The following is a 15730-nucleotide window of genomic DNA, read 5'->3' on the forward strand; positions in this document are numbered from 1 at the left end:
AAGAACATTGATGTCAAATGAATATGCATCCTCATTCATCCTGATTTTTTTTGTACAATCTACATCTTTTAGTCTCAAAATTACATGTTGTGGTCTTTCTTTTATGTATTGTGTCTGGAGCATCTTGTTTCAGTGACAAGCAGTAATTAGCCATCATTATAATGTTCCACCTTCCCTGATACCTCCTCTCCGTTTCTCTGATGTCTTGATGAAACCTTTCCCCTTGTTCTTTGCTCATGGCACCAAGATTTTCAGAGAAATAGTCAATATGTGAGTGTAAGAAATGAACTTTCAAACTCATATTACAACCCTACTCTTTGAATTTATTGAGCATGTTATTGATAATATTTTAATAATTTAGGTCCTTATTGTTTCCTAAAAAATTGTCAACAACATCTTTAAAGGGAATTCGTGCTTCTTTTTCAACTTTCCTCATTGTCCTTTCAAACTGTTCATTCGAAGTCAATTTCCTAATCTGAGGCCCAACAAAAATCCTTTCTTTAAGTTTTGCTTCTGAAAGAGCTGGGAATTGCCCACATCAGGTCCATAAGCAACAGGTCTTATAGCAGATTGAAGGTTTGGATAAGAAATTTCCTTTTTATTTCGAGTGTTGTAGCCTTGCAGATTACATGAGCAAGAATAGCAGTCATCTTTGTGGTTTCTAGACTCATGCCAGACCATCAGAATTCCAAAAAGCAAAGACTTTTTCTTACCTTTAGTCCATTGTCTCAACTCTTCGACACAAATGGTGCAAACTTTTGTGCGGAGCCCATGATTTGTCTTGGTCTCCAAGTTTTATTCCATAATACGCATTATATGCTTTTTTTGATGAATTCTGTAATGTTTTGCCTTTGTTTCTCTACAACAAATGTACCATAAATATAACAGTATTGAAAAAAAAAATAATGTCAAAAGGAACACACAAACAAATACTATCCAGAAATGGCACGTCATGTGGTCTGTTAACCGTTTATATACTAGTGGTGTGTTGAGTTCTAGAACGAACAATAAGATTATCATGTCGCGATTGTTCTAGAGAAATCTATAGCCAGTGGTTGTCAACATTTTAAGCATAACAAAATGTGACCTGATTTCAATGAAAATTATTCACTTATGTAAAACTATATATGATGTCTTGCGAAACATCTGTACGTGATGGAGAAAAATGGATATCATTTTCGGATACAATGTACAGGAATTACTGTAAAACATGTAAAAATTTTAAGACACTAAAACCATTACAGGCCTATTCTTAGACTTGCCTTTTTGTACTTTGTATTTTATCTACCAGTTTCATCTACTTATAGGAATATTAAGCATTTGTTATGCCTCCAACCTTTTATTTGTGTAGTTTATATCTTATAGAGTGTGTGTATATATATATTCATAGGTTACAATCTCGGCAAATATTTGCACTTGCTTTACCCTCTAAACATCACACCAGTGAAAATACATAACTAAATTGCACCAAACTTTGTACATATTTAGTTTCTAAATAGTGTCTAGTTTCTACATAAAAATAATTATAAAATTTGATTTAATATTTATATCATTTGTTTTAGTTTATAAAATATCTAAAATTTGATGTGTGACATTTAAAAAAAAGCTTCCTTTTTTCTTAACCTTAGTTTTTTTTATTGGTGATCAGAACTTTCCATTTTATATGTCCAGTCACTTTAACTTGTTTGATATTTATTAATATATTTAGGTTAATATTTTAATTGAAACAGTCAACTTTCTACTATAAATCATACAAAACATGGCAAGGCTAACAAATATTTACCTGTGAACATTGACTGCACCTTTCAAAATAGTATCACCTTTTTGAAGCCTCGTGGAATGATACTTCTCCAACAGTATTTGAGATCAATTTATATCTGATAATTATAGTTTATTTTTAATAAGTAACAACTTCTTGTTTGAATGCAATACACTTGATAATATAAGTATTCAATTAAAGGGACTTTTGTAATTCGAATGTATTTGCCATCACAGGCCAACTTGCCATACTTGCTAAACCTGAATATCCTTACCTTATCTTTTAGTGATAGAATATTCCCTTATTTTCCAAGTAATCATAATATATGTAACATAGTATTAACAGGAATGAAAAGAATTTTTTCAGAAACTAGAAAAAAATATATTTAAACTCCTACATTTTTACACTTCCTCATAAGGTTGTTTTATTTCTATTGACTCCAACTCTTTGTCAACTCTATTGACTCTATATCCACACAGTATTGTATTCTTGACTAAAGAACAGTAAAGGTTACAATTTTTTCTTTCAGATTGTTATTATTAGCTTTAGGTTAAATCCTTTTTCAAAGCTAATAGCCATTCAAGTTTCTTAAGACTTCCGTGAACAGTACTTTAAATTCATATTTCGACAAATTGAGGACACAGAATCATAAAATCTCATGTTAATAGAAAAAAAAAAGCTTAAATTTATTTGGGAGAAGTAAATACTAGTTTAGAAGTGAAAAAAAATATTCAAAGATAATGTTAAAGGTTCAGACAACTGTAGATATGAGAGAGGTGAATGTTTAAACATTTTTTGAATTTTTCTTAATTAAGTAAATGAAATGAATAGAAAATGTTGAAGTAGAAACAGAATTATATTTTTTTATTACGTTTTTAAAAGTAATTATTATGTACACTTGGGGTGACATGAACACCCATGTTCCCCAAAAAGTTTTGATTTATTCTTATTAAAAAATCAAAGTATTGTATAGATTTTCATTATTTTAGCAGTTTGACCATGTGTGTGTGTGTGTATGTGTAATGAAATTCAAATATTAATTTAATTTTAAGACCGTATAATAATTTTCTGAATAATTAACAGATAATTTTTTGTTTATTGTTTTATCTCTGTTTATATCACCAGTTTTGATGATACTATTTTTTACAAATTTTTATAATACTTTTTTGACTTACAAAAATAACTGTATTTGTAATACGAATGAAATAAGTTCCTGTACAGATTTTCTGGAAGGTGAACACGTGCATGTGTTTAAGACCCTTTAGATGTTTATTGTAGCTTTATCTAAACTTTCTTCTTTAAAAGTCAGTTTTACAAAGTAGAATATAAATTTTACAGTGAAAGTAATGGTGTTCATTCACAACATTTCCTGTCAAAACATGGTAGTGCATTTTGTACAGAAATGGTTTTTAAAAGGTATTTAATACTATGAATGTTTGATAATCTAAAAATTTTATTGTTGTTACTAGTTATTTAAGATTCTTCAAGCTCCTTTCACTGATTCTGGAGATGGTCCAATGCTGAAGATTGAAGAGTTGAATGATCCTCGTCATGCACCTTTTAAACACATCTGTCGTTTGTGTTATAGAATTTTACGTCTATCACAACAAGACTATAGAAAAAACCAAGTGAGTTAGTCCTACTATTTTCAGATTAATAAAGATTGTACTAGAGATGAAGTTGGTAAAATTAAAGTTAATTTTCTTTACCTAGTAAAGAATCCTTGGCCAAGAAAATTTATAATTTTAAATCATTCAATGCTTGTGTTTCTTATGAAGATTTAGTAATAACATTTCGTTGCAGATTTGTTTGACAAGTATTGTGCTTGAGTGACAATAATTATGTAAATTCTATCAATGATGAAAATAATCTATATTTTTGTGGCTGATTTTTTACAATAAAAGTATTCTTGTAACAAAATTATGCTATTCAAAACTTCATATCCTACATGTAACAGATGTGATAGTCATTCAGACAGACGTTTATTCATTAACACGGAAGGCAAAGATCATGTGGTACAAGGGGTCAGGTGACATTTGATTTGATTCTTTAGATTTCTTAAACGTTAACAAAATCTTTTCAAAGAATAGTTGGAGTATTTTAAAAATTGATTTTTGTTCAATTTCTTTTTATCACATTCTACTTTTTGTGTGCATTTCTGCATAATACACAAACTTGTTATTTGTTATTCAAACCATTATATATTTTTGTTTTCTTTCTCACCTTGAAATGCTTATTTTTTCCTACTTATATGTGTTTAAATAAACACTAGAATTTGTTTATATTTGTATTTGCTTTTTTTTATTCAGGAGTACATTGCCAAGTGGTTTGGTTTTATGCAGAAACAAATTGGTTATGATGTCCTTGCTGAGGATACAATCACTGCCTTGTTACACAGCAACCGTAAACTGTTAGAGAAGCATATCACTGCTGCAGAAATTGAAACTTTTGTTAGTCTTGTGCGAAAAAACATGGAAAGTCGGTATGCAAACATTTGCTTAAGTTTTTCTATGTTTTTCATCATTATAAAAAAACAAAATCTTGTTACTGTTTTTGTGAAAGACAATTATTTGATATGGTAAACATTATCGTTTAGCATTATTCAATTGGATGACTCCAAAGTTATTTATTAAATGAGAAATTCTCACTAAAAGATATAAATGAAAATGATTTATTTTAGTCTGGCATAAAGATTGATATTTCCATATGATTGTGATTAATTTTTAGACTAATATGTTTTACTAAGTTTAAAGATTTCAATCTAAAAATCATATGCAGATCTAAAGTTTACTCTCTAGAAATGTTAATTACTTCAAATTCCTAAAAGTTAATAAGGCTAAGAATTTTGTAACTCTGATAAATTAAGATTGCTCAATAAGAAGTTTTAACATTTCAAATCATGATGAGACTTCGAGATGGGTGCAGTCAGCTATGAGGTCAAAATTGCCCCTATTGTTTTATAAAATTTGAAGTTGTTTTTCCAGATATTGCAGAAAAACTTCAGATTTAAAATTATTGGATAAATAAAGCTTTATTTATTTACTTAAAAAATAATTTTTTTGGGATTGGTTTCAGCACGCTCGCAACAAAATCATTAGCTATCAATTAGCTGAGTATATTATGGTACCTAGTCCCCTAGGATGAAAGTCCAAATAGTTTTGATAAAACTAGTGCTAATTCATCCTTTTAATTTTAATAAAAATGTAGTTTTTATCAGTTAATAGCCAGTCGCTTTCTCAACCTTGATCGTTATGGTGTGATATTATTGCTTATATCTCAGCTTCTAAAACTCGTAGTCTTTTTTTTCTTTTTTTTTTTTTGCTATTCATTTGAATGTTTATTAGTTTTTATCACGTTTTATCATGTTCTTCATATAAATTGTAATGTTGAAAAATAAAAATAAGATACTCACAGAGCTGCGTAATGCGTAGAAAGTAATTCTGAAGTTTCAATCTATTTTATTTAGTTTCTTATCACAATGCAGTAAAACAAACCATACAACAGATGTGCTGAATTGACACACCTGAGTGTCTTAGAGTTAATATGTTACTATACTAAACCAGTTTTAAATTCTTTGAAAGCTGAGTTACTATGTTATATCCTTGTACTAAAAATCCCTGTTATTGCATTATGTTATGATCATATAATGAGGCTCCTGTTATTTTTCAATATATACATATGTTTTTTGGTTTTTGATGTTTGATTAGAGAGATTAACAGGGTAAGCTAGATACCAACATGTTCTAGCCTGATTAGTTTTCTCTTACTCTATAATTATGTAATTTTTATACATTTTTTCTCTGAATTTTTATTTTTTTGAATAAAGAATTGCTTTTGTGTTGTGGGACTTATTCTGCATAATTTGGTTTGTCTAAGGTTGTTGACTAATACTTAACTTGTCTTTATTAGATTTCTGGTGTATCTGTCTGACTTGTGTATATCTAACAAAGTGGCTATTCCTACAACACAAGAACTCATCTGTAAAGCGGTTCTCAGTCCCAAGAACTCTGACATTCTCATTGAAACACGGTATGTACAATTTAATGGAGAACTTTGAATGCACACAAGAATTATGTGTAGTAACATATGCCAATAACTCTGTTGTTTAGTTTTAAATTAATTAATTAACATTTTTGCAGCTTATCTGTGAGATAAGTAGTAATAATAATTGATGGAATTGTCTTGAATTTGCCAGATGATAAAAATTATCTACTAATAATTGTTTCTTTGTGCATCATGGAAATCAAGCTATAATATATAAAAGTTTCTGGTATTAAGTTAAAATTTAAAATATTTTACATGCACATCTCCTTTGTTATTAATACTAAATAATTCTTTATCAGAAATACTATTTCTGAGAACAATTTTAATTCTGGAAAGTTTATGAGAAAATTTTTTTTATATAGAAATAGAATAGCATACATTGTAAAGTAATAATTAAAGACTTAAAAAATGTATACATCTTTCACACGATACATTTAAAGCTTTTAATGGTTTATAGATCAGTTTGGTCACGTACTCCCAGAATTAAGATATAAAAGGCATGTTGATTGCAACTTAAAGCAAAATGTATAAGAACAGTGTAAATAAATCCTTCCTGAAATAAGTACAGAAGTCCCATTAACCAGGTGGCAGCACAAGTAAAGTAATTAGTATTAAGAATATAGCTACAAGCAAAGTGTATGTGATGTATATGCATTGTGTGTTTAATAAATGTAACACAGGATTAACATAACCTCATGAAAGCCAGAAAATTTCTTGAAGATATTTGCTTTAAGGTACTAAACGTTATGCTAATATAAAATGTTCCTATTTTTGCAGTGAAATATACTTTCTAAGGCACAACATATTTCAACAAACTATTTGTATGAACATTATTTCAATAATATAAAATCATTTACACATTTAAGGAACAAATCTTGCTGTATTGGTCTCACAAGAGTAAAGTGTACACTTTAGGAGTCAACCATTGTTACAGCACCTATAGATTCTTAGAGACAAGTGTATTTAAATTTAATTTTTTTCTTTTGTTGGTTAAAAGAAAAATTATTTTATTAAGCATAATCATCGAAAAAAATTGTGGTATTTAATAAGAGGATGCTTTGGGTTTAGGCATATCACTTTCTTCAGATAATGTTAACTAATGAGTGGATAATCTATGTTCACAAAGATGCTGCTTGCATTAAACAGTAAAAAAATAGTCTTATACGCCAAGATTAGTGTTGTTGATGTGTTTCATTTTTAGAGAAATAATTTTTCTGAATTAAAAAAAACAAAGTTACATAACTCAGATTTTAGTTATAAATGTTATTTCTCAAACTTTTCTGACATTATTCACATGTTACCAATGAGAGGTAAGTGTACTAATCCATGTAATTACTCATATCAAGGATGTTATTTGATTCTTAAGAAATTGTATAGCAATAAAAGCAAAACAATTTCTGAGTTTTTAAGAGTAGAACAGAAAAAATAGACTTCACTTAATATTGTACATCTTGTTAAACTTTCTACTTCCAGCATGGTCAGAACTCAAGTTGAGGTAGAAGTTGAGGTTGAAAGCTCAGAAGGACAAGTGGAACCAATGATAACAGTAGAAGAAGAAGAAGACATTGTCTTGTTTTGGGATGGTGGAAACAGAAGCAAAAGTATCAGGGAACTAGCTTCTCGTGCAGCAGAAGGAAATACAGATGATATAAGCACTTTGGACTATTACAGGTGCACTAAAATAAGCATTACATGATTTAAAAAGTGAATTAAGTCATAAATGATACATAATAGTTTTGTAAGACAAGAGTTTAAAATAATACAAGTCAAGTTTGTTTTAGGAGATTTGTTGCATGTAGATAGATGTGACAACATTAAAAACAGTTATTGATAAAAAAAAAACAGTGAGCAATCGCATACAATTTTATTTTTACATATTAGACAAAGGATGTAAAAATATAGAGAATATCAGTACATACGTAGTACAATAGACGTGTTTAAAGCAAATGGGTTTATTTTCAGCTTGGCACTTGTACAGAATTTTCTGTAAGATTAATCTACAAAGTAGCTCAGGTAAAAGGATGAAAGTTTGAAAACCTTCTGTATATTCTCTTCAGGTCAGCTGGAACTGGGTTTGTAGTATATCAGGGAGAATTGATGTGACATGATATACTGGTGGTTCTTTTGGTTTTTTCCAGGCCCAAGTCTCTATGTAAGAAGATTATTTGATTTTTCTTGTTTCCTAATATGATAGACCCATTCACTCACATAAGTTATTAAAATATAAAAAACAAACCAAGAATCATTTGCTCCACCAGCCATATCACAAGAACCATCAACCAGTTGCATCACTTCCCCTTCTTTCCTCCTGGATAAAATATAAACCCTAGCAAAACCAGTGTGGCTGACCCAAAAAACGAAAGATGAAAGGTTTCTAAAACATTATCTTTTCTACCAGAGCTACTTTGTAGATTAGCTCTTCAAGAGTTTCAGTACAAGAGTCACTCTGAGTTAGATGGTTGCAGCCATTTCACCTTTTGTCAAGTGTCACTCTGAGTTAGATGGTTGCAGCCCATTTCACCTTTGTTTGTTCAAGTGTCACTCTGAGTTAGATGGTTGCAGCCATTTCACCTTTGTTTGTTCAAGTGTCACTCTGAGTTAGATGGTTGCAGCCCATTTCACCTTTGTTTGTTCAAGTGTCACTCTGAGTTAGATGGTTGCAGCCATTTCACCTTTGTTTGTTCAAGTGTCACTCTGAGTTAGATGGTTGCAGCCCATTTCACCTTTGTTTGTTCAAGTGTCACTCTGAGTTAGATGGTTGCAGCCATTTCACCTTTGTTTGTTCAGAGTGAACAGTTTCTAAAGTTAAATTGCCAACTTGACTGTTATATTGTTAATAGTAAAAGTGAGGAGTTGTTAAAGATTTCAATTGAAATAGATCCTTAAGAAACTAAGTAGAGATGTAATGTTTGTATAACTTGTATGTTATAGGTATTGATTGTGTACTTCATGCCAGTGATTTTTTTAAACATGTTTAACTTTAAATCATCATGATATGATTGCATTAATATTTGTTTGATATCACATTATCTATTTCTCATCCAAACTTGTAGACACCAGCTTGATTTATTTTCTGGAATGTGTCTAGATAGACAGTATCTTGCCATCAACAACTTGTCAGCTCACCTAGACGCAGATCTTATACAGAAGTAAGTAGTATAGGATGTATGTATTGTCCTAGTAAACACTGTCTTGTATCAACCTCTTGTCAGATCACCTGGAAACAGACCTTATACAAATTAACTAATAATTTCTACTAGAAGAACTGCTAAAATTATTCAATAATAATTACAATTAATAATCAATAGTTTTAATTATGAGCAACAGGAAAACTACCAAAAGCTTCTATGACCACCCTGCTCCAACTAATTAGTTGGGTAAACTATCTACTAGTGATGTTTCAGCTATTAACACAAGAACACCTGACGTGATAGGGCCTACTGAGCATTGTGATCCAGCACTGAAGCAGTATTGTCACATGTAAAGCTTCATGTACCTTTCCTATCACATTTGGTCAATGTAGTTAGTTATTACTATTAAAGAATTTAATGTTATATATATTAATCTTGCTAGTACTATGAAGAACTAAAATACATGTTGAAATATTTAATTTGAATACTACAAATTCCTATAAATTACAGAAACGTATACAGACTGATGTTGTATTTAGTATGTGGTAATTTCCAGGTAGATGTCTTATTAATTTCAAATACTTTATATTAATAAATAGTATAATACCAGTGGAACTCTAAAAAACTAAGAGCAAAAAATTGTTTTTTTATTTTACTTAACCCTTTCACAGCAGGCTCATGCAATTTATGGAATTTGATTTACGAATTTCACTTGTACAATAATACATGCAGTAACTCTAAGATTTTTTAACATATCTTCTTTGAAAACTAGTAAGATTTTGTTAGAGATCATAAGTATCACAGCCCGGCATGGCCAGGTGGTTAGGGTGCTCAACTCGCAATCTGCGGGTCACGGGTTCGAATCCTCATATCTAATATTAATTTTATTCTCATGCATTGATATTAAAGGTGTTTAATTAAAGTTTGAATGTAACACAATATCTTATGTAGAAAAGTATATAAAGGGGCTCTTGTTGCGAAATGGTTAATAAGTTTCTTGGCATTTGATATTGAACAGAATAACATTGGAAATTTTAATGAATGAAATGGTGAGATTATAGTAAAGTACTTGTTTTATAGTGTAAAAAGATGTGTTCATTTTTAGGTGTATGGCTGATGAGGCATTGCCTTTTGACCTACGAGCAGCTTTCTGTCGACTGATGCTTCACATGCATGTTGATCGGGACCCACAGGAACAGATAACTCCTGTGAAGTATGCTCGTTTGTGGTCCGATATCCCTCGCAAGTTGTCCATACAAGAGTATGTTTGACTTATTTTTATATCAGTTTTGAAACAGTATAAAAAAAACAAAAAAACAGTAATGCTAAGAAATTCAGGAATAATAATCAAAATTAGATTGACTTGTTACATACGTTTTTAACGTACATTTGGTAATGTATAGAGTATCACAGTTATGTCATACAACAAAATAGTTTATAGTAATAATTCACTAATAGCTTACATGCCATATTTGTATATATAAAATTTGATTTGGAATCTACTGTATATAGCAGTTATTCTGTATATTTACTGTTTATAATTGTTCTTTCTCATTTTCTTTTTTTGTTACATCAAAAGCATGTTATTTTTTTCTCATGTAAAATATTTTTTTAACATTTATTGTTTTTAAAAAAATTTTGTTATTATTTATTATAACTTTTCTAGGACTTTCTATTAAAATAGTTTTCAATATTTTGTAGCTATGATTGTAATAAGCAGCCAGATTCCAACAAGGAAGATGTGCGACAAAAGTTTCTGGCCACTATCACCTTTGTTGAAGATTATCTTTGTAACGTAGTTGGCCATATGTGGTCATTTGCAGACAGGGAGCAAAACAAACTCACTTTTGAAGTACGTTTTTCATTTATAACATACGTAACAGAAAATCCTAAGAGTACATGTGGAAGACTTGTATTTTGCTGATTCTTTGCTCTGATGAACATTTTGTAGACCCAGTTATTTTCATTTCAGAGTAATATTTATAGCTTGTAGAATATGTTGTGTTAAATAAGCTCTTCTGGGTTATTAAGTTTTAATGCTTTCTTAAGATTTTTTTTGGTGAAGGTTGCTGTGGCTAAGACCTATCAATGCTGCACCTGAAAATTTACAAAGAAAGATGTTTTTTTCTTGGCTAGTTTTTGTTCCCATTTTTTGACTTCATTTATGTACTATTATTATTAGCAAGTACTATTTCTAAACAGTGTGTGAAGTTAATTTATAAGTTGAAAATCATCAAAATATTTTGCTTTGGTTATATTATGAGACAGTATGAAACTTTTACTAACCAGTTTACCATAAGTTATCATACATATTATTGATCTTTAATTATGAAATTTCATTAAGGGTTATATTTTCTCTAGGTTGTGAAACTAGCAAGGGAGTTAATCTACTTTGGATTCTACAGTTTTAGTGATTTACTTCGCCTAACAAAAACTCTTCTTAGTATACTGGATTGTGTTCCAGAGTCGGCTTTCATCAATGGTAAACTTCCATCTGGGCAGCTGGAAGGTACAATGATTTTCAAAGTTATATTAAACTGTAATATACTAATCCATGAACATACCACAGTTTGCCATAGTAAACTTGGAAATTCTAACCTCAAATCCAGATTTTTTGCAAAAGCAACTTGTAGAATAATTATTAATTCACCTTATAAATAAGGCATTGTTATGTGCTTTACCCGTTATCTCGTTGAACATGTAAAGCAACTTTTATCAAGAGCTATTTAATGATATTCATGAATTACTCGAAGATTAATGTAATAAGCTTTACTGAAGGAGGTTCGGGATCCTCAGAGCAAAAGTGAGCATCCTGTGGGTGTAATTGATGTGTATAACTTGTTAGCGGTTAAGTTCTTTAATAGCTTAACAAGGATTCTTTACCTATATTGAATAAAACACAAACATAAGGCATTGTGTGATATGATCTCTCTTCAACTATAGAAAATGCTTTATTTACGGGTAAATACTTTGATATTGGACATGATTTTGACTGCTTATAAGTGTTAATATTTAACTTTATTTCTTTTGAAACCAGACAAATATTTAGATTTATTACCATCATTTAATTATAGATGTAGTAACTCATTTCATTTTCTACAGGACAAGGTGGTGTTTTGAAGTCTATAGGTGACATGGGTGCAGTAGTGACCAATGTAGTTCTTGGGACAGCTGGTATGAACAAACCATTGGCAAGTGGCATGGAGAAGAAGGGGTCGCTTAGTGGAGCAGAGGACACACTTGTCATGGACACCAAGCTGAAAATTATAGAAATACTTCAGGTAAATTTTGTTGACTGTTTGTTTATATATATATATATATTATACAAGTTAGTGGCTATAGTTTACTGAGCCATAAATATGCTGAATATTTAAAATTACATTTATTTTCACTTACTTACCCAGCAAACAACATTTGTGGAAAGATATTTATTAAAAACATCCTACTAACTTGGTAATTTGTGTTTATTAAGATTTTTATCAAAGTGCATTGGTAAATGTAGTCCTGTGGTTTTTTTTAATTTTATTTGATGTTATATCTGGTTTTTATAAGAAATTTAAATATCATTTACCTGCTTCACAGACTGTCTGAAATTACATGTCACTGTTACTTTGCATCTACAAGTTGAACATTCAGTTTTGAAAGCAAAATGACTTAACATGAAGGACACAAAGTTCTAGGCTGATATTTTTTGTTGGATCGTTAACATATATAATTTTTTGTGTCATACTTAACATATATAATTTTTTGTGTCATACTTAATATTTCTACATGATTAATGACGGTACCACCATTTCCTGACCAAGACATGCTTATCAAACTTAGGCAAAAGAAACTTTTCTTTAAATATTTCTAATCTGAAATATAAAACAAAATTGACTTACAATCTTGGGCTATATTTTATAATACATACAAGTACAAGAAGTGGTATTAGGAAGCTCATATATTAAAGTGATGTAGCTATTTATAAAAGTCAATTAACAAAGTAGGTTTATGTTGATTAATAAATGTTCTATTTGTGTTTTAATGTCAGATATTGTTTTTTCCTACATTTAATCACTTCTAAAGATAACTATTTGTGAGATACATAGAAACTAGGAACTATGTTAAGATCATTGCACCATAAGTTCTTGTGTGTTTTTTTTTCTAGTTCATTCTTAATGTCAGGCTTGACTACAGAATCACTGGCTTGCTCTCAATTTTTAAACGTGAGTTTGACGAAAGCCATGGACAACAAGCTACTGATGAGACTGTCACTATTGGTGAAAAAGGTTTGTGTGGGTTATTATAAAGATCAGTCTAGACAAAATCTGCGATTATAGTGAGTTTTACATTTAAATTTTTCATATCTTGCACTTTCTTATTCATATTTTTAATTTAGCTTGACTTAATTAAGTTATCTTAGTTTTAAACTAATAGTAACTTTTGATTAATGCAAACTACCTACGTAGATGAGAACTAAAAATATGAGCATAGCTAATTAAATATAATATTCAAACTACTTCACATGATTAAAATGTGCTGTTTCATCAGTTGGGTACCCTAAATATTAATAATATTTTTGTCTGTAAAGCCATAAATCTTAAATCCATATATTAAGCTAACAATGCAAAATAATCATTATAATAAAATCAAAATGAGTACAATGTACAATAATCACTGTAATAAAAAATTACATAAAAGTACAATTTAGAAACATAAAAATTAATAAGTAAAATTAGATATATTAAGTATTCTAACCAACACTGTATCCATGTAAGAACTACAACACGATGTTAAAAGTTGTACTCGGTTCTGCCAGCTTTGTAGGTTTTTGTTAGTCCTAAGTCTATAGAGTAAGGTAATAATGTGAAATAGTTGTTATAATAAAAAATAAAATGAACGATTTGAAATAAGTACGAAGAAGAATCATTATAGTAAGATAATAAACGTAAAAATAAAATTTGCAATAATAAAGACTAATAAGTAAAAATAGATATAATAAATATTCAAACTAATGCTATGTGTTTGCACTGAGGTGAAAGTTATACTTATTTAAGCCATGGTAAAAGTTATACAATGCTCGGACAGCTTAGCAGATTTAGGTTAGTCCTAAATCCATAAAGCTAATGGTGTGAAATCCAACCTATATAAAAACCAATGTGTGTCATATCACGCTTCAGTTCTCGAAGTATGAGGAGTCATAAAAGACAAAATGCATTTATATGAATAGAATAGTCCGATTAATGTCTGCCCATTACGATTGTAGTGATGGGGCCATGGTGGTAGAGTGAGGTGTCATGAAACCTTATAAGTGTAGTGAGTGTTGGTATAATAAGTAAAGACATGGTGTGGGATCACCTAGCCTAGAGCCAAGTGTATAGAGCTAAAGTAAAAATATTGATTCAGTTTTAAACTTGAACCATTTCTGAATTAAGTGCTTTCCTGTTATATCACCAGTATTTTTCTTTAATCAACGGAGACTCTAAATTAAGAAATCAATAAATATTTTTCCAATTTTGTTGTCTATACATTTCATTTTATATTTTCAGTACATAGACTAACAACAGTATTAGGTTATACTTTTGTTGCTAAGCAACATGAAATAAAAGCTATTGCTGGAATGTAGTGTTACCAAAATGCACTGGCTCTTCTATATATTAGAAGTTGTTAATTTAACTGATTTTTACTAGTAATTATTCTATGAATATGCCATTAATTCATTTCAGGAATGATCTTAATTTTATTGGCTCACAAAGGAATTTACTGATGTTGGTCAAACCTGATTCCACAAAATTTATTTATTTCAATTAGCTATTAAATATGAGGTTAAGGTATACTATGGGGTGGAGGTGGTAGTACTTGCCCCATTATTTTTGATGGGCTATACACTAGTAATCTTTATAAAAGAGACTAAAAAATAAGTTAACAAAACAATCTGTTCATAGGTAGTTGATGAGAAAAAAAAGATAACAGCAAAGTGTAAAGAAGAAAATCTTGGTGGTGATCATTTTATTTACGTTGTTAAAAAAATACTATTTAAACTAGTTAAAAATCAAAACAATATGATTGTGTAAGACAAAATGTACATAAACATTTGCAATAAGATTTAGGAAAGTATCTTTTAACACCCTTATTGAAAGTAAAATTAATGATTTCACAGAGACAGTTTTTAGAAAGAGATGTGTGTCGTTGCATAAAAAATTGTTTATCTTTATCATAAATGTCTTTCTAAGCCTAGCCTTTATTGTCAGGATGCTAGTTTTTGATTATTGGCAAATGACTGGAGAAATGAAAACTGTTCTTAAATGTGCTGCGCCAGACAAGGTAGAATTTAAAAGTTTTCAGTATTTCCTTGTTTTGTTATATTAATTTGAACATGTGTGACATTTAGAATTTTTATTAAGAATATGCATACTTACTGTAATTCTGATAACCGTCACTGTCTCTTTCCTCATAAGGTATAAATCTTGAACGAATTGGTCAGCAAGCTGAAGACATATTTGGTGGAACGTAAGAGAAATGATTTTAAGTGGTTTTATATTCTGTAGAATCAAACAGTTACATATAAACAAGTTAAAGTATCCTTGTAAGTTTAAAAAAGAATAAAGTAAATTGATTTATTTAAAGTACATCAGTAAAATTTATACCAATGGATTCTCTTTTCCATGATAGTGTATGTTTTTGTCAATCGTAATTGTATATTTGCTATCTAGTTTGAATGTTGTTAGGTTATATTTAATATATACACCTGGAAAAAAGTTAAGCACCCCCGTGTTTTTTCAAGTGATTCAGATTCGACGTTCTTGTGACTGATT

General features: G+C 29.7%; 1 protein-coding gene across 4 annotated transcripts in view; it reads left to right on the top strand.

Moving 5' to 3' along the window:
- LOC106459878 (inositol 1,4,5-trisphosphate receptor-like) overlaps positions 1-15730 on the top strand; it is a 126746-nt gene that overhangs the window by 38385 nt on the left and 72631 nt on the right. For all 4 annotated transcript variants that reach the window (XM_022386439.1, XM_022386442.1, XM_022386441.1 and 1 more), the window contains exons 14-24: positions 3229-3387; positions 4069-4241; positions 5668-5787; positions 7276-7473; positions 8856-8951; positions 10039-10194; positions 10635-10785; positions 11295-11442; positions 12036-12214; positions 13084-13204; positions 15374-15425. In XM_022386439.1, the coding sequence (XP_022242147.1) occupies positions 3229-3387; positions 4069-4241; positions 5668-5787; positions 7276-7473; positions 8856-8951; positions 10039-10194; positions 10635-10785; positions 11295-11442; positions 12036-12214; positions 13084-13204; positions 15374-15425 (1553 nt within the window). The remainder of the gene's footprint in view (positions 1-3228; positions 3388-4068; positions 4242-5667; positions 5788-7275; positions 7474-8855; positions 8952-10038; positions 10195-10634; positions 10786-11294; positions 11443-12035; positions 12215-13083; positions 13205-15373; positions 15426-15730) is intronic.

This window comes from Limulus polyphemus, unplaced genomic scaffold, assembly GCF_000517525.1.
Source record: "Limulus polyphemus unplaced genomic scaffold, Limulus_polyphemus-2.1.2 Scaffold673, whole genome shotgun sequence".
Lineage (NCBI taxonomy): Eukaryota > Metazoa > Arthropoda > Merostomata > Xiphosura > Limulidae > Limulus > Limulus polyphemus.